The 27,327-nt window shown below is 32.3% G+C and overlaps 2 protein-coding genes across 2 annotated transcripts; both read left to right on the top strand.

Annotated features, from left to right (window-relative positions):
* Positions 1-5,908: 5,908 nt before the first annotated feature.
* LOC111614695 lies at positions 5,909-6,922 on the top strand. The gene has a single exon (XM_023356062.1). It carries the CDS (start codon positions 5,909-5,911, stop codon positions 6,920-6,922), a length of 1,014 nt encoding a protein of 337 aa, XP_023211830.1.
* Positions 6,923-6,976: 54 nt separating this feature from the next.
* On the top strand, positions 6,977-7,825 carry LOC111614694. Its single transcript, XM_023356060.1, has one exon. It carries the CDS (start codon positions 6,977-6,979, stop codon positions 7,823-7,825), a length of 849 nt encoding a protein of 282 aa, XP_023211828.1.
* The last annotated feature ends 19,502 nt before the right edge of the window (positions 7,826-27,327 follow it).

The following is a 27,327-nucleotide window of genomic DNA, read 5'->3' as shown; positions in this document are numbered from 1 at the left end:
AAAGTTCAGCAGCAGGCTCTTATGGTAACTGAACTATAACAGAGCTGGGAAAATAAAATTGACACAAATGCTGTCCAAAGGAGTTTGAGTCCATTGAAAGAAATTTACAGTGCATCACTGACCTCAAGCCATATGTTCGTGTTGATTAATTTTATACTACTATAAATAAAATTTCTTTAAAATGATATATAATGTTTAATATTTTACTTCAATTTTTTGATAAAATATTATACTTTTAAAACAGTAATGATTTTTGTCTCAGCCCATTATATTCAAATTAGGTTCATTGACTTCAGGTGTTTGATAATGACTGAATGACCTAGTTTCTGAAATCAGAGGGCTTTAAAACATCACGAAATGAAAAAACCTGGAAAGTTAAAATTTTTATTAATTACAATACTTTCCTACTGTTGAATAACACTAAGGAAGTACAGTACATACATACGTACATATGTACTCTCAGTGTTATAACCCTCACACTCATAATCCAAAAACAGCGAGCAGCAGGCAAAAGAAGATTACAATCTTACAAACTATCCCATTCAGCAACTTTCTCCACACTTTCCTGTCCAGACATTTAGATTTTAAAAAGAAGTGTTCAGTAGACTGACAAAGGGCAAACACCAAAATTAAAAACAACATACACAGGGCAGAAGAAAAAGAATTTAATGCATGTGATAATAAGGTACAAAAAAAAGCTTGGGAGATTCCAGCTCAAGGAATTATACATTTTTACAGTCTCCAAAATCTGGCAGTTGGTAGAAAATAGAAATTTTTGTGACTAAAACAATCAATCAGAAGAATACTGACAATTGTAATTAAAAAAAAATATTCCTTAACACTAATAATTAACCCTACCTTTACCGAGTTATCTCGGGCATGGTACTTAGTCTAAAAAAACGGCCTTGTCTTGTTACTTCTCCAAAAATGTTTTGGATTAGTACATACACATCATTATCTATGACCTATACAAATTTCGTGAATTATTTTTGCCATGAAAATTTTTTATGACGTTTTATTAATTAGCTAATTAATTGCACTATTGTTTTTTGTGGGAGTTTTTTAANTCCAACAAAATTCATACATTTAATTATATATATATGTAAGTGAAGTATTTACATGCTTGTATTTCATAGTTTAATATTTAATAGATGCATATACATAAAATATTCTTATTGATCATGATCAATTACTAGTTGTTAAAAGTAAATTGATAACAAAAAGTTAATAAAAGTGTTGTAACAAAAAGAAAAAAATATGACAAGGCTCCCTCTGTCGCATAGCAGAAGAGTTAATGTTTTTTCAAAAACGTAAACAAACTGCATGCAAGTCAGCCATGTGGTTTTCTCGTGAAGTCCACGTGTAAAGTTATTTATTTCAATAAAAAGTAATGGGTTATGGGCCCAGTCCACGTCCAGTCCACATGAAAATAAGAAAAAGTACAGTCTTGAAAGAAAGAGAACATTGTGGTGTGCCTCTGAAGTTATACTTGGTTGAATACGTGTGAACGAGAATGAATAGAAGGAAAATGGCTGTCAGCAGGGATTACAAGGTAAATGTAGATGAGTTCCAAGACTGGACAAAATAGAAATGTCACTTTTCTATGGTGTTGCGTTCATATGGATTAAAAGATATTATTAACAGAAAATGTGTACATGTTGAGTTACCAACAGAGCTGATGAATGAACAAAAGGCAACATATACTGAGTGGCAGAAAGACAACGTGAGGATGGCAAGTTTAATACCAAGTATGCTAAGTAAACCAGTTGCTGAGCTCATGTTGACGTGCAATGATGCGAAAGAAATTTGGGATAAATTACGTGCACAATTTGAATGCAGCAGTACGCAATGTTTGAACATGTTAACTGAATCCTTTTTTTGGGTTAAATAGGATGAGAAGGAGGACATTAGCACTCATGTTGCCAAATTGCAAAAGTTATTTGTGGATTTAAATGATTAATTAATGAAACATGAAGAAAATACTTTGTCTGAAAAAATATTAAAAGGTCAAATTTTACCTACATTGGGAAACAACTATTATAATTTCAAAGACCTTTGGGACACAATTCCTTCAAAAAATCGAAGTTTGAATTTACTCATTGTTTTCAATGAGTAAATTCAAACTTCGATTTTTTGTGCACGATTGGACTGTGTGATCAAGGCACAACCAAAACAAATGTTTTTTTTTTTTGCTTCTGGTGAGTATAAAAAGAAGCAGAATTCTGGAAAAACAAAAATTTCAATGTAACAAGTGCAAACATATGGGTCATTGGGCAGCAGATTGTCCACAGAAAAAGATAGGTGTCGGGACTATTAATTAATTAAGCAACGAAGTGGCAATGTATTCATTTCACATGTCATGGGCGCGTCGATTGGAAACTACATTGATGCAAATAAATGGCATTGTGATAGTGGCACAATCAAGCATATTACCCCAAACAAACAATACTTTGTCTCATATAAAGAATTTGTTGTTTCTGAAGTAATCTCACTTGGAAAGCAAAATGTGAGTATGTATGCACATGGCCAGGGAACAATAAGGATTAAAGTTCGACGAAACAATATCTGGTATAATGCTGAAATGAAAAATGTTTTGTATGTCCCTGATGCAAGTGTCCACTTGTTTTCCATCAGAGCAGCAGCATCGAATGGCTACAGGATAGTAATCAATGACGAAAGTGTTGAAATTCGAAACAAAATCAGTGAGAACACTGTCATGACTGATTACATGAAAAATTATCTGTACATGCTCGATATACGTGTTGTAAAACAACATAAAAACATTCGGGTGAATTTGGTGACAATGTCTGATACTCTACAAGTGTACCATGAAAGGTTTGGTCATCAAAATAAACAGCACGTAAAGGATGTTTTGAAGCAAATGAACATCAACGTGGAAGGTTGCAAAGAAGAATTCTATGATGGATGTGCTTTGGGAAAAATGCATAGACTACGATTTAAGCAAAGAATGAATTGTCCAACAGTTACTGGCGAATTGATCCATGCAGAAGTGAATGGACCAACGTCAACCAAATCTTTAAGAGGAGTATGTTACTTATGAGTTCTTCAATGTTGGGATGTATAGGATGAATCAGAATATTCCAGGGAGGACGCGATACAGATTAATCACACCTTTTGCATTAGAGGAGAACTGCCTTACTACCTTATAAGAGTAGTAAGGCAGTTCTCCTCTTATAAGAATATAGTTGATTAAAAGGTTTGACTTCTATCAAAAATTCTTGTAACTATTCGTTTCTGTTTTAGTAAAAAGAAGTCTGACAAAAAGTGTCACTTGCTTTTGTCAGGGTTAAAGCTTGTCTAGAGTTACATTTGTCAAAATTTGTTATTTCTTTGCATTCTTTCTTTTTTGATTTAATGTAAAAAACTTTTCATTAAATAAACTTACATTGATTTGACATTATGATCCAAAAATTTAATTTTTGATAATTATTATGGTTTTAAACTAAAAGTATTATCTAAAGTAAGTCTACACCAAATGAACAGTCAGAGTTCTTATCAGGTTATAAAGCCAAATAATTACTACATTTTGGCAGGAGGCAGGCCACCTGGGCTTCATCTTTTGTTAAATATAATAATTATAAATAAATAAATAAATAAATTTAGTTCAATTTAAAATATTCTGGAAAAAAAAATCAGCCTGGAGTGGGACTCAAACCCACAACTCGGTTAAATCTAAATTGTTTAATTAGTCTGGAAGCAAAGATTAAATGCAATCTGAGTAGCATAACTATCAATTTGCCTTGAAGGTAAGCAGAAGTTGGTTTGAGTCCTGCTCCTGGCTGATCTTTTCTTCCAGAATATTTTAAAATTAATTCAATCAACTATACTAATTGAAATATAGGACTTAGTAATTACATAGCTTTATAGCCCAATAAAAATCTGTCTGTTCATTTGGTATTTAAAATAATTATTAGGATAGTTGCAATATTTTATATACGAAAATTCATACTTTTTTGATATATGATATTTAAATAATAATTTCTAGGAAACATAAAAGTTAATAATTCCTTTTCAACATTATATTTTAAAATTTGTATCTTACATAGTATACATTATATTGAAAATTAAAAGATTTTACACATTACAAAAAATACCTTGACAATATATATGATTGTATAAGACAAGACTAAACAATTTCGGAATTCTACTATTTAAAAAAAAACACAAAAAAAGCTATTTATAGAGTGAATGACACTGCTGAAACCTTAACAGAGTATACACAACATACCAATACCAGCACACTTGAAATTTAGAAATATTTACAAACATTTTCATCACTTTAACACAGAAGAAAACAGCTACATTAAAATTGAATGCATTCTTACAAATAATTTACAAGTTCAGACTAAAATTGTTTCTGGAACAAAGTACGTCTACAATTTAAAGTTATTTTTCATATACGTTACAAACTGATTTAATATTATTTTCCAAACAAAATACATATTTAGTTTAAATATATTTTTGATATATATATGAACGTATATGAAAAATAATTTTAATAAAGTGTAGACGTACTTTGTTCCAGAAACAATTTTAATCTGAACTTGTAAATCATTCGTAAAAATGTGTTCAATTTTAATGTAGCTGTTTTCTTCTGCATTATATGTCTGAAAATGTCTGTTATAAATGGATGAAAACATTAGTAAATATTTCTTAATTTCAAATGTGCTGGTATTGGTATGTTGTGTTATGTTTATTCTATCCAGTATTGGCGAGTTATTGTCTTAACAGAGTTGTAGAGTATGTCTACAGGAGCAAAAAAATTGAAGAAACCATACCTCTACATGTGACCTTTTGTGAGATATAGCCCCCTCAAAATCAGCCTACTTCAAGATGCTATAGGAAGTCAATGCTACAATCGTCAAGTAAAAAAAGAATATTCAAAATTTGAATAGTGATTTTTTTATATTCTTTATGTTAAGTGAACTTAAAATATTTTTTTAACCTAAATATGTTAGAATTGAATGCATGCAATAAAGGCTTGATTTAAATTTAAAACAAATATAGAGTGTATACATGATATATAAAATATGGTTGAAGAAATTAAAATATGAAAATCTATATCTAAGATAACATACAATATAGGGTTAAGCAAAATAAGGTTAAAATCTTGAAACAAAAATAAAATCTACATAAAATTTTAAGATTTTGTAAAGTGTTATCTTATATCAAGAATTTCAAGAGTGGAGAGTTGCAGGGTTTTAATAAAGATATGTGTAATAACTTCCAGATGGACAGAGTTCTGCAATCTAAACATTGCTTAAGAATGGAAGTATGGGCCCATAGTGAAAATTATTTTCTAATATGTTTTTCACAAGATCAGTGGAGGGTGTTATTTTTATCATGCATCCTGGTGTTCATTTAAACGGTTTGATAACATTCTAGTTGTGGCACCTATGCTAAAGATCTTGGTTCTCATTTGTGCTTGCTGTAATGGGAGCCACAGCTCCTGACTTCTGCAAAGGGTAAGAGAATCCTTATCATTACATAGAATTCTGTGGAGTGACAGCTGAGGTTTGATGGTAGGTATGACCCCATGTCTTCTGTAAGCTTGAACTATTCATAAAGTAATAGACCTTAAGTATAGGAAGTTCTGCAAATATTAGCTTTTTGTTTTCATCATTGGAATGGAGGGTGGAAAGAGAGCAGTGCAAATTAAGTTGTTAATAAATTTAAACTTATGTACAGTATAAGCTAGATGAGTGGCAGTTCTATGTAGGGATATATCTAAAATCATGATTTTTCTGTCTTGCTTTTTCTCAATAGAGAAAAAGCAAGACAGAAGGAGGTTATCAAGCTTAAAGAAAACATTAAACGTACCATCAGATGGACACGTCTGAATGCGGTTACGATAATAAGGGCAGATAAAGCCAAGAACCTGGTTATCATGAAAAGAGAAATGTATGAGAGAGGGCTGCAGGAATACATAGACGTAACGCAATGCAATAAAGTAGAAACTAATTGGATAGAAAAATTACATTCATGGGTTAAGCGTTTGTCTGCTACGAAGTTGACCAAGAAACTAGACCTGAGAAACATTACAATGGATAACCTGGACGTTCCTAAGTTATTTGCGTTCGCGAAAACACACAAGGAAGGCCAACAGTTTAGACTGGTGGTAGATAAGGCCAAGGCGCCTACGCGTAAATTGGAGAAATCGATCCATAACATTCTTANAAAAGCAAGACAGAAGGAGGTTATCAAGCTTAAAGAAAACATTAAACGTACCATCAGATGGACACGTCTGAATGGGGTTACGATAATAAGGGCAGATGAAGCCAAGAACCTGGTTATCATGAAAAGAGAAATGTATGAGAGAGGTCTGCAGGAATACATAGACGTAACACAATGCAATAAAGTAGAAACTAATTGGATAGAGAAATTACATTCACGGGTTAAGCGTTTGTCTGCTACGAAGTTGACCAAGAAACTAGACCTGAGAAACATTACAATGGATAACCTGGACGTTCCTAAGTTATTTGTGTTCGCGAAAACACACAAGAAAGGCCAACAGTTTAGACTGGTGGTAGATAAGGCCAAGGCGCCTACGCGTAAATTGGAGAAATCGATCCATAACATTCTTATTCCGCACTTAAGTGGCTACCCATTTACCATCTCTAATCCCGTCGAATTGATCCAGCAGTTGAAATTGATCACCTCCCCGGATTGCATTACGATTTTGGATTTTAAATCATTGTACCCCTCCATTAGGATACCGGCATGCTTTTGCGCTCTTAGAGACTTTCTATTTGCAAGAGTAAACGACATAGCGCTCCACCAGAACGTGTTGGAATTGGCGCACCTTATTTGTTATAGTTCTGTGTTTCAATTTAACGGGGCAACATTCTCACAATCGAGAGGAGTCCCGATGGGCAGTCCGGTATCCGGAGACTTGTGTTAATTGGTGGTGAGACAACTCAAATCTAGAACCCTACCGAGATTTGTGCAGGACATCATGCTCTACAGAAGATACGTAGATGACGTTATTGTGGTATGGAAAACAACACCAAACTTGGCACAATTCGTTGAAGCGATGAATGATAATCCATACAGGCTGTCACTCGAGGTGGATCAACATAGCAACACTAATGTCCACTTCTTAGATGTAAATATCAGAATTCAAGGACCCAACATTCACACTACCGTCTATCGGAAGCTGTGTGCAAGCCCCACATACATACCGAGTGACTCATGTGACCCGTTTCAATACAAATTGGCTGCTTTTCGATCTTTAGTTAGAAGAGCATATTCTCATTCATCTACACAAGAAGCACTTAGAGAAGAGTTAACACACATTGAGAAGATCGCTGACATGCATGGCTACCACAATATTGTACCGAGAATCGCAGAACGCCACGAAAGGGCACTGATGTCGCACAACACTCCTATGACAACATTGAGAAACAGCCACAGCATTGATATGGAAAGGATCTTGCTTATGTTCAACCATATCTTGATATCGGTATATACAGCGGTTGCCAAAAGACGTAATGTCAACATTGCTTACAAGAGGGGCCCAACTATATTTGACATACTACGCAATGGAAAGGACCCGCCTGACCCGATCAAATCGCCGGGCATATATCGGATCCCTGTTCGTGATGATAGATTCGGTAGGGATTTGGTCTATATAGGGTCTACGAAACGCTCGATGGGTGTGAGAATAAGCGAACACAAAGCAGACATACGACATAACAGAGCCACCACGTCACTCTCGGTTTATGCTTCTGACCCTGATATTACGGTTGACTTCGCAGGGGCAAAGTTAATAGTTAAAACAACACAGAGGGACCACCTCAAATAGTTAGAGACGGTGGAGATATATAAGGCACACACTACATCTGAGTGCATTAATTCACGGGAGGAGATGGCTCTTTCGGTCGCTTGGCAAGCCGTTCTACATAGTGACTCGTAAAGATGGATCTAATATCTGATGATGCGGGGGACACGTGAGGTCAAATGTTAGAATATTGCATCAAATGAAGAACGAGAAAAAAATTAAATGAGGATTAGAAGATTTAATGTGAAGCCGAACAATGGGAAACACGATGTGTACATCGCGCATTCGAACTATCATCGGTCGTTTTATTTTAAATTTATTTTAAAATTTTATAATAGTGTTCCAGAATATGAAAAAATCCAGTTTGAATACCTGAGGAAGAACACGGAAGGTGTTCAGAAAACGTTTGTGCGTTAGAAGTTTTTGCCGTTTCACATCGGTTACAGGCTTATGTAAGTCGAATTTTATTTTATTATATCACCCGGTGTGCCTGTTGGAGTTATATATCTCAATAGAGAATGAGATCAAAGGGTAAACAACTGGCAGAAGTTTAACAATTTTTCAAAAGAACCTAAAATATTTGTAAATTCACTTAATATATAGAGGTTTTAAAAATCACTATTGAAAATTTGAAATTTGAATGTTCTTGCATGTATTTAATTCATCAAATAAATAAATTTAATGTTGAAAGACTAAATTTTTTTCCTTGTACTATATTTGGTGTCACTTGTGAGTAAATAAATTGTTACAATTGTTTAGGGAAACTTCATCAACTCAGATTTTTTCAGGATAAATCCTGGGTCCTCATCCTTAGAAATTAATCTATATAGAGATGGTTGTGACTGAATAGGTATAATGTATTCAAATGCCCTAAACACACAAGCTAATTTTAAATAAATACTACTCATAAAAGGAACTACATGCTTAGCTAATTTTAAGTGGTGGTCTGATGCACGTTGCACAAACTGGATACCCTTGTGTTAAGAAATTTTAATTTACTGATAAAATACCCAGCTTTTCAACACTAATAGGAGTATGTGCTTTAGTTCAATAGTAATTAATCCAGATAAAGATCATAATAAATTAGCTCTCCTGATGAAGGAAACAGTGGTAGCATTTTGATAAGAGAAAGGCTGCAGAAATCTGATGTGATGATGACTGGTAACATGTTGAATGTATGATGAATGTTATAATGTAAATCAGAAGTTGTTATTATAATAAACAACAAACGTACCAGGGAGCCTGTTACCAGTGTGCTTCTCAGAAAAAACAGTGTGTTACGAACAAGTTTGAAAATGTTCGTAATGATCTGTTTTTTCTGACAAGCACACTGATACATTTGTTGTTTACTTTACCTCGGTGTAGTATCACTGTTGTTTCTTATTATAATATTTAAGTCTGGAAGAAGAGACAGCTGATGGTTCTATTGCATTTCTAGAATGCTCACTACACATATATCAGAGCATAAAAAAGACATCTTGCAAGCAGGGTGCACAATTCTGATTGGGGAAATGTCCAATTGTTGAATCCCACTTTAGTTTACATTTGAGAAACTGCATATAATTATTTCTGAACTGTGCAAGAAACCTACTATAAACTTACCAGAGAATTGGGTTTTGCTAGTTAAAATGTTTGAAAAAGTGATGTTTCTTTCACTCTTTTTTTTAACTTTGTCCAACTGGCTTTGAAAATGTTTGATTGTTTTATTGAAATTGCTTGTGTTCCACCAAATGTTATGTCTTCTATATTTAATAAATAACACCACAAGTTAGTTGATTTTACATTTTATTAGACATTTCTACTTAATTTAGACATATATTTATTAAAAAATGCAGTTTTGTTTATTTCATTGATATTATTCAAATTCATAAGAGATAAAACTTGAGATATTTCTCATATATAAAAAACATTTGTTTTCTTTTTTTTGTGGTTTTTACACAAATATATTTAAACTTTAAAATTTAAATAAAAACTTATCAATAAATTTATGGCTACAGCTTTGAAATTTCAGCAATTTACTGTATATTTTATAATTCTTTATAAAGCATTATGAAGCTTAATATTCTTTATCAAGCATTTATTCTTGTGAAATATTATTTAGAAGAATTTTTCATGATTTTTTCTGAATACTTCACTTTTATTTTTCTCCAAAATTGTTCTGTACCCAATAGAAATTTACTTTGCTTAAAACTTACTTACAGTTGCTTGGCTGTTTATTAATCCAACATTACAAACATCTTTTTTCAGAATTTAACCAAGACTAAAGGGGGAAAATGTCATTAAGCTGCCAATTCCCCAAAAACATTTAAATGGTTCTAACAGCCAATGGTGGACTAAGACCTTCTTGAGCCTGTCTATGTAATTTTACATCATAAACTAATAAAGTCTAATTGAGAGAGTCAGGGCAAGTGATCTAATCATCTTCAACTATCAAATATACATATTAATGTCATTCTGTTGCTTTTTGTGTGAACCATCTATCTTTGTGAGAAAATTCTATGTAACGATAGGGATTCTCTTACCCTTTGCAGAAGTCAGGAGTTGTGGCTCCCATTACAGCAAGCACAAATGAGAACCAAGACCTTTAGCATAGGTGCCACAACTAGAATGTTATCAAACCGTTTAAATGAACACCAAGATGCATGATAAAAATAACACACCCTCCACTGATCTTGTGAAAAACATATTAGAAAATAATTTTCACTATGGGCCCATACTTCCATTCTTAAGCAATGTTTAGATTGCAGAACTCTGTCCATCTGGAAGTTATTACACATATCTTTATTAAAACCCTGCAACTCTCCACTCTTGAAATTCTTGATATAAGATAACACTTTACAAAATCTTAAAATTTTATGTAGATTTTATTTTTGTTTCAAGATTTTAACCTTATTTTGCTTTTATTTTATTTTACTTAGCCTTATCTTAGCTATCCATTTTTGTGTTTTACTTATTTCTTTATATATTGAAAACACATTCTCTACTTGTTTTAAATTTAAATCAAAACTTTATCTCACACACAAATTCTAACATATTTAGATTAAAAAACATTCTTATGTTTGCTTAATGTAAAGAGATTTTAAACATCATTATTTGAATTTTACATATTCTTTCTTCTTGAGAGAAAGATATTTTGAAATGTCAAGAGAACTTGCATATATTTAATTCATCAAATAAATAAATCTAACACTGAAAGACAGTACAATTTCTTCCTTATGTAAATTTCCTTTTAGCTAGACTATGATATTGGTCCAACCCCAGCAGCCAATGAGAAACCAGTATTAAGATGACATGTGACAAAATACATTTCTAGTGTTAATTGTAATACTGAACATTCACGTCTCAAAAATATCAAAAATAAGCAAACTGTTTGGAAGAAACAAAAAATATCAATTCACAGACTAGAAACATTAAGAAGACAAGAACATGTAGGGAACATATGCAAGAAAATCTGCAAACTTAAATAAGATTTACCATGAAAATGTGTTTGCAAATGTTATGAATAGTTTAGTGAAGAAATGTAAAGCAGTTCCAATTTTTGGAAAATTTGCAACTACAGTTGGCAAAATGTTATAGTAGTGGATGTACGAAAGTAAACAAAGTAAAAAGAAAATATGGTGCTAGTGGATACTGTTAAGAAAGAAAAAAGGGGATAATAATAATATTTTAAATAAATATATAATAATATTTTCTCTTTCTTAACAGTATCCACTAAAAGGGGATAATAATAATTATTATTATTATTATCCCCTTTTTTCTTTCAACAACAACAATAATAATAATAATTATTATTATTGTTGTTATGTTGGATTTAGTGGGTTATACTCAGTTCATACCAGTAACTGTGTACTATGCCAAGCCAGAATCAAGGCTTAGCAACCGAAACAAAACTAAAATTAAATAAGTGTGTCAGTGTCTGTATTCAGAAATTTCCTAACAATTTGGCACGTATTCGATATAGTGGCCTTCTGTAGTGTGATGTATGTATTTCTATTCAATTGTAATGTTTCCAGGCTTTTGTGTAGGTGTGTGGTATCACACCGGCACAGGACATAACAACAGGTACAATAAGCACCCTATCCATTCTCCACAGATGCCTTATTTCCTGGGTGAGTTCTGTGTACTTGCTAATTTTTTCAGTGCATGTGTTTTGTACATTGTAAGTGTTTGGAATGGCTGTGTCTATAATGTATGTGATTTTATTGTGTTTGTCAATGAGTGCGATGTCCGGTCTGTTGTGGTAAATTGTTTTATCTGTGATTATGACTCTGTTGTAGAACATTTTCTGCATGTTGTTTTCCAATACTGTTTGTGAAATATACTTGTAGCATGGTTCGTGGATGTCCACCAATTTGTGTTTCTTTGCAAGCTCTTGGTGTATTATATTTACTACTTGACTGTGTCTATGTAAGTAATTTCTCTGTGCCAAGAGCTTGCAACCAGAAGTGATGTGTTGTATTGTTTTTGGCATGATGTGACATTTTCTGCATGTGTCATTTGCGAGTGTTGTATCTTTGAGTATGTTATCTGTCTGTGGTTTTTAGTATTTAAGACCTGATCCTGTATGGTAATCATGAATCCTTCCGTCTCCCCAAAGACACATCCCCGATCTAACCAGCTGTTTAATGCAGTTTTGTCAACAAAATCCTGGGCCAGGTTATAAGGATGCCTACCATGGAGTGCATTTCGAGGCCACAATTGCTTGATGGTGTCTATGCTTTTTATATGTTGTCTCATGTCTGTATAATGTGAGTGTAAATTTAATGGTGTGTTATTTGAGTCTGCTAGAGTTACTGCTTTATGTAACTGTGATGTTTCTTGTTTTTTGTAGAAAAACTCTTGCAGTGACTGTATTTGTTTGTAGTGAAGTTTAACAATGTCAATTATGCCACGTCCGCCATCTTTATGTGAAAGATTTAATCTGTCTATGGCAGATTTAGGGTGATGTTGTTTATGCTTAGTAAGTGTTGTTCTTGTTTTCCTATGGAGTTGCTCAACATCTGTGAGAGTCCAATGTATAACTCCTAAAGAGTATGTGAGTACTGGGATGACATATGTGTTTATTGCTATAACTGTGTGTTTTGCATTTAACTGTGTTCTGAGGATAAGATTACACCAAAGTAGGTTAAACGCAATTTCATCCGCTAGTACGTATCTATTAACAGGACTTATTAAACTGGCTTTAAGGATACTGCAATTCAGTTTCCCAGATTATAAAATTATTGTTTTATTTAATTTACCTGGACACATATAAGTGCAATTTTTTAAAAAAAGGTCCGTTTGTGAATGATAGTGACCATGGCGCGTGATTGCAGCAGTGTGCATGAGCATCTGCTTTCAGCATGCTTTGTGCGTGTTTAGATGTCATTTGCAGATATATCTGCCTTTGTGCTGATCTGTAGAAGTTTATAATGTTTAAGAAAATTGAGTAACCTGCCGACTGTAAGATACGATCTGTTATTCAATTTCAGCACGAAAGATCATGGTAACTGTCTTTTAGGACAGGAAAGGGACTTTGTTAGTGGATTCTATGCCAAGAGGCACAACAATCAATTCTGATGCTTATTGTGATGTTGAGAAAACTCCGCCGTGCCATACAAGACAAGCGGCGTGGCCTAATGTCTTCCAGCAGGAGGCGGCAGATTTCTTTGAAGTCGGAATTTTAAAAATTTTTGAGCAGTATGACAAATGTTTGAATAAAAATGGAAATTATGTAGAATATAAGAAAAAATATATTTCAATGATATTTACAGTATTTTTCTTCTTATTAAAAAATGTACCATATTTAAAAACTAGTCCTTGTACATTTTAATATTGCGTTTCGGACTTGTTCGTCCCTCATCAGAAGGTATTTATATGACACATTCTACATAAAAATAAAAAAATAAAAAATTTTTTACAAAAACTTTAAATTTTCCGACAATCTTTTAAAAAATTTACTGACAGTAATATAAAATTCTTACAATTTCAGGGCTAATTCTTTCTATGTTTAATTTAATAATTTATGTTTTTAATATAGGAATTTGTTAGAAAGGTTATTGTTTATAATGTTTAAATTTAATTGCTGGATGGAAATCGAAACAGTAAGAATTAGCCCTGAAATTGTAAGAATTTTATATTACTGTCAATAAATTTTTTAAAAGGTTGTCAGAAAATTTTAAAATTTTTGTAAAAAATTTATTATTATTTAATTTTCATGTAGAATGTGTCATATAAATACCTGCTGATGAGGGACGAACAAGTCCGAAACGCAATATTAAAATGTATGTGTCCAGGTAAATTAAATAAAATGGAAGATAAGTAGGGGATCACAACCGATTCCAGTGACCACTTATTCTAAGCAGATTTGCGAAATCCGATCTCTAACCTCTACAGATGACTTCATAAGATTTAAGGTATACCAGGAGTTCATAAGATCTCCTGGAGGTTGTTTTCCTGACACCAGTTAATCAATTTAATCTGCGGATTAACATGCAGATTAAATTGATATGCGGATTAACACACGTAAACAAGAAATTTCAAGCTGGAGGGATGCAAGTACTTGGAGAGAACATAGGTGTGGATTGTAATCATTGAAGAGACCATATTTAAAGTAACAAACAAAATATTTCATAGAATTAATAAAAATAATATTACAATAATATCAGAATATGAGGGATTACAACTAAATGATTCTGAACTTATCTTAAGAGAGAAAATTCAACCATCTAACTTAAATCTACACGTGAGAGAGAGTTCACATCAATCTAAATATATTATACAGTACTTCACAGTTCTGTAAGAATCTTGTATTTTAACATTCAGGATCAGAGAGATGTTTAGGATGCGCTATCACAATATTGTCGACATCTATGTGGCGGTCCTCTTACTTGGAACGGACTTCATCCTATTTTATGTGACAATTTCTTCTGTCGATGCACTGAGTTATATCACATGGTATCCTCTTCCTATGGACTGTGCCTCATGTGGCAGTTACTTTGTATGAAGAACTGCCCAGAATAACAGGAAAATGTCCCTTTTATACAGCCAGCCAAGTCTCAGGTGTGGCCGTTTCTGATGCAACTTACTAGTCATTGGAGAAAGGAAGTAAACTTCCTATCAAAATCAAACGTTTTTACATCTGTTGATTTAAAAACTTGTCAAAGTTACAAAATATTAATTTCTATTTGAATTTAAACCGTTCTCTCTTTTCTAATTTCTTTAAAAATGAACCCCCCCCCATAAATCTGGATTTTCACAAAAACAATAATTTTATAATCTGTAAAACTGAGTTGCAGTATCCTTAAAGCCAGTTTAATAAGTCCTGTTAATAGATATGTACTAGTGGATAAAATAAGATTACAATAAATTAAGGACATTGAGGCATATTAATTTAACCTACTTTGGTATTCTTTAATTAATCTTTGCTTTATTTGTGTATGTTCTATTAGTTTGGTCTGCTGGAATCCTAAATACTTGTAGAACTTGCCCACTTCCATGGATTCAATAACGTCTCCATTTCCAAGTGCAGAATCTTCTTTCTTCAGGACTCCTTTTTCTATATGAAATGTTTTGCATTTGTCTAGGCCAAACTCCATTTGTATGTCCTTGGTGTTGAATGTGTGATTTGTAGGAGTTGATGAAGTTGTTTTTGTGTGGATGCATATTAGTGGAAGTTTTATGTCGTCCATGTACACGAGATGTGATGGCATAAGCTGTGTTGTTTTTTCGTGTATGATATTGTAGCCATATTGCGTGTTGTTTAACATGTTGGATAATGGGTTCAGGGCTAGGCAAAACCAGAGAAGACTCAAGGAATCTCCTTAAAAAATTCCTCGACTAATGAATATTTGGTTTTTTTGTATGGAAGTGTTATTAACCCTGAGATATAGTGTTGTTCTCCAGTGCTGCATAGTGTTTTGGAAGAATACAATGATTGATGGATGTATTTAGTACATGTGTAGAATATGTAGCAGCCAACTGTGTGGAACACTGTCGAATGCTTTTCTGTAGTCTATATATGCTATGTGTATGTTTCTGTGTTGTTTGTAAAATGATTGAATCAACGAGTAACTGTTCTTTGCACCTCCTGTGATTTCTACAGCAATCTTTTTGTTGCTCTGTAAGAATGTAATGTTCATCAACATGTTTGTATATTTTGTTTGCAATACAGGCTGTTAATAATTTGTAGTGTGTTGGGAAACATGTAATTGGTCTGTATTGCGTGGGATCTGTGGTGTTGTTGTTTTTAGGTTTCATGTAGGTGATGCCCTGAGTAATAAATTTTGGCATGTCTTTTGGATTGATGATGATGTGTGTTAGATGTTTAGCTAGTTCCTGGTGCAGTGATGTAAACTTTTTGTACCATACATTGTCTACACCAGATGTCTTCCAGTTGTGTGTTCTGTTAACAGTGTAGCGGATGTCGTGTACGATTATTTCAGCACAGGGCATAGTTGGTATGTTGTGAAAGTTTTTGTTCTCCTCCTCGATCCAGCCTGCATCAGCATTGTGTGTAACAGCACTGGACCAAAGAGAAGACCAATAAATTGTGAGTTCTTCTTCTGTTGTTGTGCCATTGTGCTGTGTATCAATGTTTGTTTTGGTACTAATATGTCTGTAAAAGTTTTTGTTGTTTGTAAATAACTTATTTTGTTGTTTTCGTAGCGTACATGTTTTGTATCTTTTGAGTCTACGTGCTTTGGCTGTGAGCTTCTGTTTTAGTGTATCAATGTATTATGTAATGTGTGTGTTGTGATGTTCGTGTTTTGTGTGTGTTTTGATTTTCTTGAAAATGTTTTTGAGTTGTTTCTTTAATTTGGATGTTATGTTGTTTTTAATGTATTGTGTCAGCCTGCATAATTGCTGTCTAATATCATTTATTTGTGTTTTTATTCTTTTCTGCCATGCAGGCTTGTGATATATTTGTATTTTATGTGTTTTGTGTGTATCTGTCTGTGATTCTATTTTCAGTCCATGGTGTGTCACTACAGTGACTGCCCCAGCATAAACTAAAGTATGAATGTCTGAGAGTGTAAAAATTAAATGGATGTAGTGTGGTAGTAAGCGAGTGTTTACATAATTTAGTGTTTTTCCTACTACCTTTGACAGGTTGATTTTTGGTATTTGTGGTCTTTGTGTGGTATCTGTGCCTGTATATTTGGTGAGTGTTTCCTGAAATAGAAGTGAGAGCATATTAACTAAATCTATGTCTATGTTATCAGTAGTGGAGGAGGAAGTGTCTGTAGTATCATTAGTGGTAGTTATTGTATGTGTGCTATTATCAATGCATGTTGCTGGATTATCTTGACAGGTTACGTGATCTTCATTAATAGTGTTAAATGTTTCTGTCTGTTGATGTATTTGATCAGCAACCTGTTGTTTGATAAGTTCAAGTGTTGTTTGTGGGATAAGGTTGTTGTGTATAATTGTTCTTTTTCGATCGAATCGACATTGTTCAGTGACAGTGAGATGAGGATATTGTGTGATTCTATGATGTAGTTGTTGTCTGTGCGCTGTCATGTTTGTTTCAAGTCTTGTGATTGTGTAATAAGTGTGGATGATAAACTCGTTCATTTCTATTGTCCATTTCATCCGTTGGCATGGTTTTCAGCCTTTGTGGTCTGTGAATGCATTGCCACAGAAACACCAATATTAGGTTGATTCCTCACAACTGTTGAAGGAATTGTAGTAGCCATGCTTGGGCTGACACAGCTTTTGCCACCAGTAACCAAGGGAGACTGTGGCCTATTTTTCGAACATGAGCCTCTGCCTAACCCACAAATGCGACCTTGTTAACCCAGGCAATGTCCGAGTTGGTATCATACTTAGATCTGGTTACTACCATGATAAATATCTCCACAGAATGTGGGTGTGGTCACTCTTAGCTTCATTTCTCCACATAGACCTTACTGGCATAGGTGTCCTTACCAGTAGCTTGTGCTCCAGCCTGCATTGCCATATGGATCAGTAAAATTACTGGACTCTTCCACCACAACCGGGTGGTGACCACGGGAGAGTTATTATTATTTTTAGTATTGTGATCTATGTAATTTTAATACTTTTTAATTCTGCTATTTGTGTTGTGGGTATTACCCACAGATGACACTCTGGTTCCAAGTATAAAAATAAAACCCTCTTTTGTTCCTTCCTTTGTGTGTACAAGAATAGGACATGTGCTCAATTAAAATCTCTGTAATAAAGTAGTAAAATCTAGATCTTGGTTGCTTGCTGTTCTCTTTATTTATATGTATTTTCTTAGCATAAGGTTGCCGTTGAGAACAAATCACACAGGAACACTTTTAGTAAAAAAATGTTTATTGAAAGGAAAGGATATGCATTTCGCTTAATGTCCCTCTTCACTATTATAACAGATTTATCAGCAAAATTATTACAGAGTTACCAATTGTATTGAAATATTTAGGATACGCATACAAAGGTTTATACAATAAAACATATTTACCTGAGGTTATACTGACAGTTAGGACAACACAACTTGTGAGAAGACACAGATGAAAAAGGGGGACCCTTATACACATTATAACAGGATAACAATATGTGCTAAAATAAAAAGGGGTAAACTTAAATAAAAAATTAAGTACATAATTAAGAGGCAGAATTTTTATAAAAATAAGGGAATACCTGCAGGCTGCTAAATAATTCCCATGAAATGTACAAAAAACATAAACCAGAAAGGAGAGGTTAAAAAGATGTGAGTATTCCCTGTATCATTCACTGAATATTTGGTGTGTTGACTTACACAGTGGGATATGATGGAGGGATGTAGTACATCTTAATGGGCTTTGCTACTAAGGAATGGTTGCCAGATGTCATTGATGACTGCACCTGTATTTAGTTCATTCTGTGTATTTCATTTGTTTTAATAATTTCAACGTGTTCATAAAATTTTCTTTTTAATGATATTTTTTTTCTTTCTTAAGAATTTTGATGCTGTCGAGTGAGATCTCACAGCCTGCTTGGTTGCAACAAGTGGCAACCGCTGAGTTTGTGTAATCATACTTCATCGCTCTTATATGCTCTTTTATATGGGTTTTTAATGCTCTACTAGTTTTACTTATGTAATAGTACTTTGGATGACACGTACAAGCGAAGCCGTAAACAAGATTATTATTTAATAAAATGTCAGTATTACTATTAGTTTGTTCTTTGGTTTTTAAGAAATTTTTGATTTTATTGTTTAGTGTGGGTGCTAAAAAGAATATTATATGGTGTTAATATTCTTTGGATGTTTTCAAAAATACTAGGGATATAATCTAATTTTTTGTAAATTATTTGTGTCTTTGGTTTGAGTTGACCTGACAAGTGGTTGTGTAGCCATTTGTTAATAATTCTGTTTGGGTAGTTATTTAATTGAAAGGTGCGATAAATTTGGTCTATTTCTATGTTTTGGTTAATAGAATCACTTGTATGTGTTTTGATTTTGTCACCATATATATTGAATATGTTCTTTTTAATATACATGGGTGTGCTGGAGTAGTAATTGATTACTTTATTGACATCAAATGGTTTTATATATTTTTTAACGGTAATGAAATTATCATGTCTTAGTATAGTGATGTCTAAAAAATTAAGTTTGTTGTTATTTTCATTTTCTATTTTGAAACATATATTTTTCTGGATGTTGTTGGCGTACTGAAGTATGAAAATTAAAAAAAATTTTTAATGGCCCAACAAAAATTAATTATAATGATTTTATAGTAACTTTAGAGGACATACTAACTAAAATAGAAACTAACGAGAGAGAACATGTTAGGGCCAATTTTAAACACATTTTAGACCATTATAAACATACTAATAATCATAAAATCAAACAAATCAAATTTCATAGCAAACTTACACAAGTTAAAAAATTTCTAACTGATAACAATTTAACTATAGTCCCTGCCAATAAATCCTAACAAATAGTTATAATGGAAAAAGAAAAATACGATAAAGTTAAACTTAATTTAGTCTCCTCTTCTCAATACAACTGAAGATCCTACTTTAAGCATATATGAAAGTTTAGTAAAAATGATTAAAAAACTTAACGAATTTAATTATATTAATACAAAAGATGTTAATAATATTCTTGATTACAACTGGAGAATACCCAGGCTCAACATCAGAGTAAAAACCCACAAATTAAATGAATCTTACCGCCCATTGGTCGACATTAAATTTTATGTTCTTTGAAACTTTGAGAAATTCCTTAAAAATAAACTAAATATCCTTCAACGTTTTGTCATTTTTATAACAATATCTAACGTAGAAGTTTCCATAAAATACATTTTGTGTTTGTATTTCATTGAAACTGCTATGTTAGATATTGCTATGAAAATATTTCTACATAGCAGATGAGTACTCAAAATACTCATCTGATATGTATGATCGATATGTAAAAAAAAATATTCCAGGAAAGTTTTATTACTGTCCTGACAATTATATTTAATAAAAATTTGTTAATTAATAAATTTTTATGGTTGTGCCTTATCTTGGAACCTTTCTAACATTTTTACATATTGAGACAGATGAGTAGCCTCAAATAAAAAATTGAATCTGCTGTAAAGATTGTTGTGTTTCTGAGGTGTTGAAAAAAAACTAAAATATTATATGAAAACATTAATTATTACTTCTAATTTGTGATTATTATTATATTTTATAATTGTCCTGTCAATTATATTTAATAAAATACTGTTCTGTTGTTTACTTTTGTTAAAAAGATTAACCTAAATTATGTGAAAATCCATTCAATTTATCAAACTCATTTATAGTTAATTGAATCATTTAAAAAACTTCATTCCAAAAATAATTTAAGACACAAGAACCTGGACAATAATTGACTTGGTATAAAAGCAAATTTTTTGCAAAGTTAAAAAAGCTGGAATCTATATTACAGCATTCAACTCAAAAGATAAATCATATCAAATAACTAGACAATAGGATAAAAGAACACAGTAATATATCAAAAGGAAAGATTTTCATCACTCTTACAATAGCCCACAGCTCAGGAACATGGATAAAATGGTCAGCAATAGTTATTACATCCTGTATATAACAGGAAATCTTTCAAGAAGGATAAACAAAATCTACAATATATATAATCTAAAAATATTTCTTATCAACAAAGATGTGAGGTACCAAGAGAGAAATCTTCGTTTATAATATTTAGTTATGTTATTTTTCATTTGTTTCAGTTATGTTGGATTGGGTTAAGGTGCGTCCAAATCAAGTGCACTAATCCACACTGCTGTACAAAACGTGAACGTGTAGGTATGTCCCGATACTGCCGATACCAACACTATATCGATACTTTCCATCGATATCGAGTAATTTTGTACTTGGTTCTTTCCTTGGATATCAAATCTGGTATCATTACATTGTTCACAGATAGGTAATGCCCAACCAAAACCAGATTTTGCAGCTGAATTAGAAACTGAAATAGAATTTCACATTATATTTGGGAAAATTAAATTTATATAAAAAATATTAATGACCAAAAACCAATAAATGTATTACATACAATTTCATTTTCAAAATCTATATATGCTTAGAGTTCTGATTACTATTTATAAATAAACATTTTGTTAAACATTATGCAGTAAGTTTGTTTGTTAATCAACTTGGATCATCAGTGATGTTTAACATGAGCTATGGTTTGTACTTACTGTACTTGTTTACACTACATTTGTAAAATTTAAGCACAATAAACAACTTTTAACGTAAAGACACTGTTTTACTTCTTTACCAATGATTTCTTATCCTCCCCTATCCCATAATCAAAGAGCTCATTAGCAGGACTGTAGATCTGGGGCTTCTTTTGTGTACATAAAACATCATATGAATGTAATCTGCAGTACCGACTGATATGCTGACATCAGAACCAGTTAACCAGGATTCAATTCCCTGGATTAAGTAACAAAATATTAATTGCTGCTCTGCGTCCCATTCACAGCCTTCATTGCAATGAGTACTGTACCTTCTCAGCAATAAAACCAACTGGAAGGAAACCTAACAGACTAAACAGAGACAGCCAGCATGATTTCCAGTTTCGTTACTCGATGCTGATACTGGCCAGTGTTGATGCTTTAATACAGATACCAGTATCGATACTTTAAAACTTCTCATGATACTGGTATTGATACTTTTGTGGTATCAGGACATCCCTAAATATATGCAGTTTTGAGCAATTGGTTATAAAAATGCTTATAAAAAGTGCATGTGTAATATGTACTTATATTTCGAATTAAATTACCGTTGTTATTTTCATTTTCTATTTTGAAACATATATTTTTCTGGATGTTGTTGGCGTACTGAAGTATGAAAATTAAAAAAAATTTTTAATGGCCCAACAAAAATTAATTATAATGATTTTATAGTAACTTTAGAGGACATACTAACTAAAATAGAAACTAACGAGAGAGAACATGTTAGGGCCAATTTTAAACACATTTTAGACCATTATAAACATACTAATAATCATAAAATCAAACAAATCAAATTTCATAGCAAACTTACACAAGTTAAAAAATTTCTAACTGATAACAATTTAACTATAGTCCCTGCCAATAAATCCTAACAAATAGTTATAATGGAAAAAGAAAAATACGATAAAGTTAAACTTAATTTAGTCTCCTCTTCTCAATACAACTGAAGATCCTACTTTAAGCATATATGAAAGTTTAGTAAAAATGATTAAAAAACTTAACGAATTTAATTATATTAATACAAAAGATGTTAATAATATTCTTGATTACAACTGGAGAATACCCAGGCTCAACATCAGAGTAAAAACCCACAAATTAAATGAATCTTACCGCCCATTGGTCGACATTAAATTTTATGTTCTTTGAAACTTTGAGAAATTCCTTAAAAATAAACTAAATATCCTTCAACTTTTTGTCATTTTTATAACAGTATCTAACATAGAAGTTTCCATAAAATACATTTTGTGTTTGTATTTCATTGAAACTGCTATGTTAGATATTGCTATGAAAATATTTCTACATAGCAGATGAGTACTCAAAATACTCATCTGATATGTATGATCGATATGTAAAAAAAAATATTCCAGGAAAGTTTTATTACTGTCCTGACAATTATATTTAATAAAAATTTGTTAATTAATAAATTTTTATGGTTGTGCCTTATCTTGGAACCTTTCTAACATTTTTACATATTGAGACAGATGAGTAGCCTCAAATAAAAAATTGAATCTGCTGTAAAGATTGTTGTGTTTCTGAGGTGTTGAAAAAAAACTAAAATATTATATGAAAACATTAATTATTACTTCTAATTTGTGATTATTATTATATTTTATAATTGTCCTGTCAATTATATTTAATAAAATACTGTTCTGTTGTTTACTTTTGTTAAAAAGATTAACCTAAATTATGTGAAAATCCATTCAATTTATCAAACTCATTTATAGTTAATTGAATCATTTAAAAAACTTCATTCCAAAAATAATTTAAGACACAAGAACCTGGACAATAATTGACTTGGTATAAAAGCAAATTTTTTGCAAAGATAAAAAAGCTGGAATCTATATTACAGCATTCAACTCAAAAGATAAATCATATCAAATAACTAGACAATAGGATAAAAGAACACAGTAATATATCAAAAGGAAAGATTTTCATCACTCTTACAATAGCCCACAGCTCAGGAACATGGATAAAATGGTCAGCAATAGTTATTACATCCTGTATATAACAGGAAATCTTTCAAGAAGGATAAACAAAATCTACAATATATATAATCTATATATATTGTAGATTTAGACAATATATATAATCTAAAAATATTTCTTATCAACAAAGATGTGATGTACCAAGAGAGAAATTTTCGTTTATAATATTTAGTTATGTTATTTTTCATTTGTTTCAGTTATGTTGGATTGGGTTAAGGTGCGTCCAAATCAAGTGCACTAATCCACACTGCTGTACAAAACGTGAACGTGTAGGTATGTCAATTACTGGACTCTTCCACCACAACCGGGTGGTGACCACGGGAGAGTTATTATTATTTTTAGTATTGTGATCTATGTAATTTTAATACTTAATTCTGCTATTTGTGTTGTGGGTATTACCTACAGATGACACTCTGGTTCCAAGTATAAAAATAAAACCCTCTTTTGTTCCTTCCTTTGTGTGTACAAGAATAGGACATGTGCTCAATTAAAATCTCTGTAATAAAGTAGTAAAATCTAGATCTTGGTTGCTTGCTGTTCTCTTTATTTATATGTATTTTCTTAGCATAAGGTTGCCGTTGAGAACAAATCACACAGGAACACTTTTAGTAAAAAAATGTTTATTGAAAGGAAAGGATATGCATTTCGCTTAATGTCCCTCTTCACTATTATAACAGATTTATCAGCAAAATTATTACAGAGTTACCAATTGTATTGAAATATTTAGGATACGCATACAAAGGTTTATACAATAAAACATATTTACCTGAGATTATACTGACAGTTAGGACAACACAACTTGTGAGAAGACACAGATGAAAAAGGGGGACCCTTATACACATTATAACAAGATAACAATATGTGCTAAAATAAAAAGGGGAATACCTGCAGGCTGCTAAATAATTCCCATGAAATGTACAAAAAACATAAACCAGAAAGGAGAGGTTAAAAAGATGTGAGTATTCCCTGTATCATTCACTGAATATTTGGTGTGTTGACTTACACAGTGGGATATGATGGAGGGATGTAGTACATCTTAATAGGCTTTGCTACTAAGGAATGGTTGCCAGATGTCATTGATGACTGCACCTGTATTTAGTTCATTCTGTGTATTTCATTTGTTTTAATAATTTCAACGTGTTCATAAAATTTNCCTGGATTAAGTAACAAAATATTAATTGCTGCTCTGCGTCCCATTCACAGCCTTCATTGCAATGAGTACTGTACCTTCTCAGCAATAAAACCAACTGGAAGGAAACCTAACAGACTAAACAGAGACAGCCAGCATGATTTCCAGTTTCGTTACTCGATGCTGATACTGGCCAGTGTTGATGCTTTAATACAGATACCAGTATCGATACTTTAAAACTTCTCATGATACTGGTATTGATACTTTTGTGGTATCAGGACATCCCTAAATATATGCAGTTTTGAGCAATTGGTTATAAAAATGCTTATAAAAAGTGCATGTGTAATATGTACTTATATTTCGAATTAAATTACCATTACAGATACATTTATCATCCAGTCAGTCTGCAATAGACAGATATTTCTACTGCTCATTTGCCAACCAAAACATCAAGGAATACTGACATGGGAGTCAATTCATCTAAAAAAGAAAGTGCAATCTAATCATGTTTATGTCTTTCATGAACAAATTATCACCTTCAAACTTTAAAATGATATTATCTACTCACTTGAAATATTTGATATTTATGTCTTTCACATTTTTAACTATCACAACTTAATATTAATAAATATAAATTAAAAATAACTCTCATATAAATTAATAATCATTAAGATAACTACTTCCAACAATTTAACACCTCATTGAATAATAACGATCCACGAAAAAAACCTTTTTTACGAGGGTTATTTTCACTATTAAGTTCCACAAGTACTTTCGACCTCCACCGAGGTCTGCTTCAGGTGGTGACTGTCGACCCGACCGTTGTAATGATGTTGCCAACGATGTTAATAAATAAACGTGCGCGTCGGGTTTTACCCCTCCGACCGCCATTGCTCGAACTCCTCGAATAAATACTTCCACGCGTGTGCAAGTGTTTCCCCGTCCTTGTAGTTGATGCAGTTGTAGTTGTAGATGTAGTTGATGAAAATAACCCTCGTAAAAAAAGGGTTTTTTCGTGGATCGTTATAATAATCATTACTAATCTCATTTCTCAAAGAAACTATAGGGAAATTTAAAGTCAAGAAAGCTTATTTCATGATTACTGAAATTTTTCTTACAACAATCATCCAAATCAATTGTAAAATAATAGTTTCTTCCAAACGTTTTTCTAAAAGAAAAAAATTATAACCTTGGAACAAAGAATAAGCAATCTTAATTAAAAATAATCTGGAAAAACACAAACAATTATTGATTTGGTTTCAAAACCATTGTCAATGGCCCATTTAGCATAACAAATTAAAATTACTAAAATTTATTGGAAGAACAATTGTTATACAATAAGACCCCACTTAATGCTGATTTGATGTAACGCAGTCTGCTTGAAGCCTAAAAAAAAAGCTCAAATTTACACCAATTTAAATTATTGTGGCATTTTATCAATTCATATATAATACGATTATTTGCGGACAAAAACCCAATCAGCAAAAGATGGCAACAAAATGTACTTTATTTTAATCTATGTTAGTTTGGTGCAATTTTGGAAAAAATATAACATCACAGATGCCATAGGTAATATTGACTTCACTTGGCAAGAATTAACTGATAAATGCACGAACGAAGTGTGGAAGAAGTTATAGTCGAAGGTATCCGAGAATTCTCGACGGGAAGAGCCTATCGCTGTATTATAAGGTTGACCAAACTCAACCTAATCGATACAGCAGGACTAGGAGATGTAGACAAGCAGGATATTAAGGAGTTGCCGCAGGTTTCTGGTGAGAGTCTTACCAACAACGACCTTCGAGAACTGGCAGAACATGGAATTCATNCATAAAAAAAAGAATTGATTAATTTACAGATTTAGTTTTTATGCTTTATATGTGTAGCATTTACACTGAAGAGGAGCTCATATAAGCCCGAAATGCATTTGTGATTTACAATAAAGAAGTACTTAACCTTATAGCTGAGAGAAAGACTACTGTTTTTACTAATTCGGATTAAAGAGACATATACAGTACTAAATCTACGTATTCATCAGCTACCACACCGGATATTGAGAAGATATATTATTTTAGATTATTCTATTTTTCTTAGATTTATATCGTCCATTTATATAACCTAGAATTTATGTATTTATAAGGTAGAAGTTCTGTTAAATTTAGAACCTGATAAGCATAAAAGATAGCATAACATGACCAGAGAAGATCATTGCTATCATGTGTTGCAATTCTCATACAGGCCTAAAAATCAACGAAAATAAAATTATATTAATAATTCTTCAATACTGGGATAAAATAAACATACATAACATACCAATACCCTCACACTTGAAATTAAGAAATATTCACTAACATTTTCATCCATTTATAAGTACATCATCATGAATATATAAAGCACAAAAAAATGTTGATCTATGAAATGCAAGATTGCTGCACACCTTAAATCAGGGGTGGCCAAACCGTGGCGCATGCGCCAAACTTGGCGCATTGGACGATTACAAGTGGCGCTTTAGTCAGTTCTGAGCAACATTGCCAGATTTGGCTTCTTTGCAATTAAGAATATTACATAGAAAATTAATTTTTTATAGTCTGTCTTGGCAAGTTCATTTGTTGCACAATTCGTTGCAATCAACTTTACAGATAAAATGAGTGTTCTCCACATAGTAAATTACAGTGTATGCATGTATGTTTATTTTCGATCAGTGCATAGGCGTCTAAATGACAGTGCTACCGT

The sequence above is a fragment of the Centruroides sculpturatus genome, unplaced genomic scaffold (genome assembly GCF_000671375.1).
Source record: "Centruroides sculpturatus isolate CEXI.00-Female unplaced genomic scaffold, Cexi_2.0 scaffold2194, whole genome shotgun sequence".
Classification (NCBI taxonomy): domain Eukaryota; kingdom Metazoa; phylum Arthropoda; class Arachnida; order Scorpiones; family Buthidae; genus Centruroides; species Centruroides sculpturatus.
The sequence above is the reverse complement of the archived record's forward strand: the minus strand, read 5'-3'. Positions and strand labels throughout refer to the sequence as shown.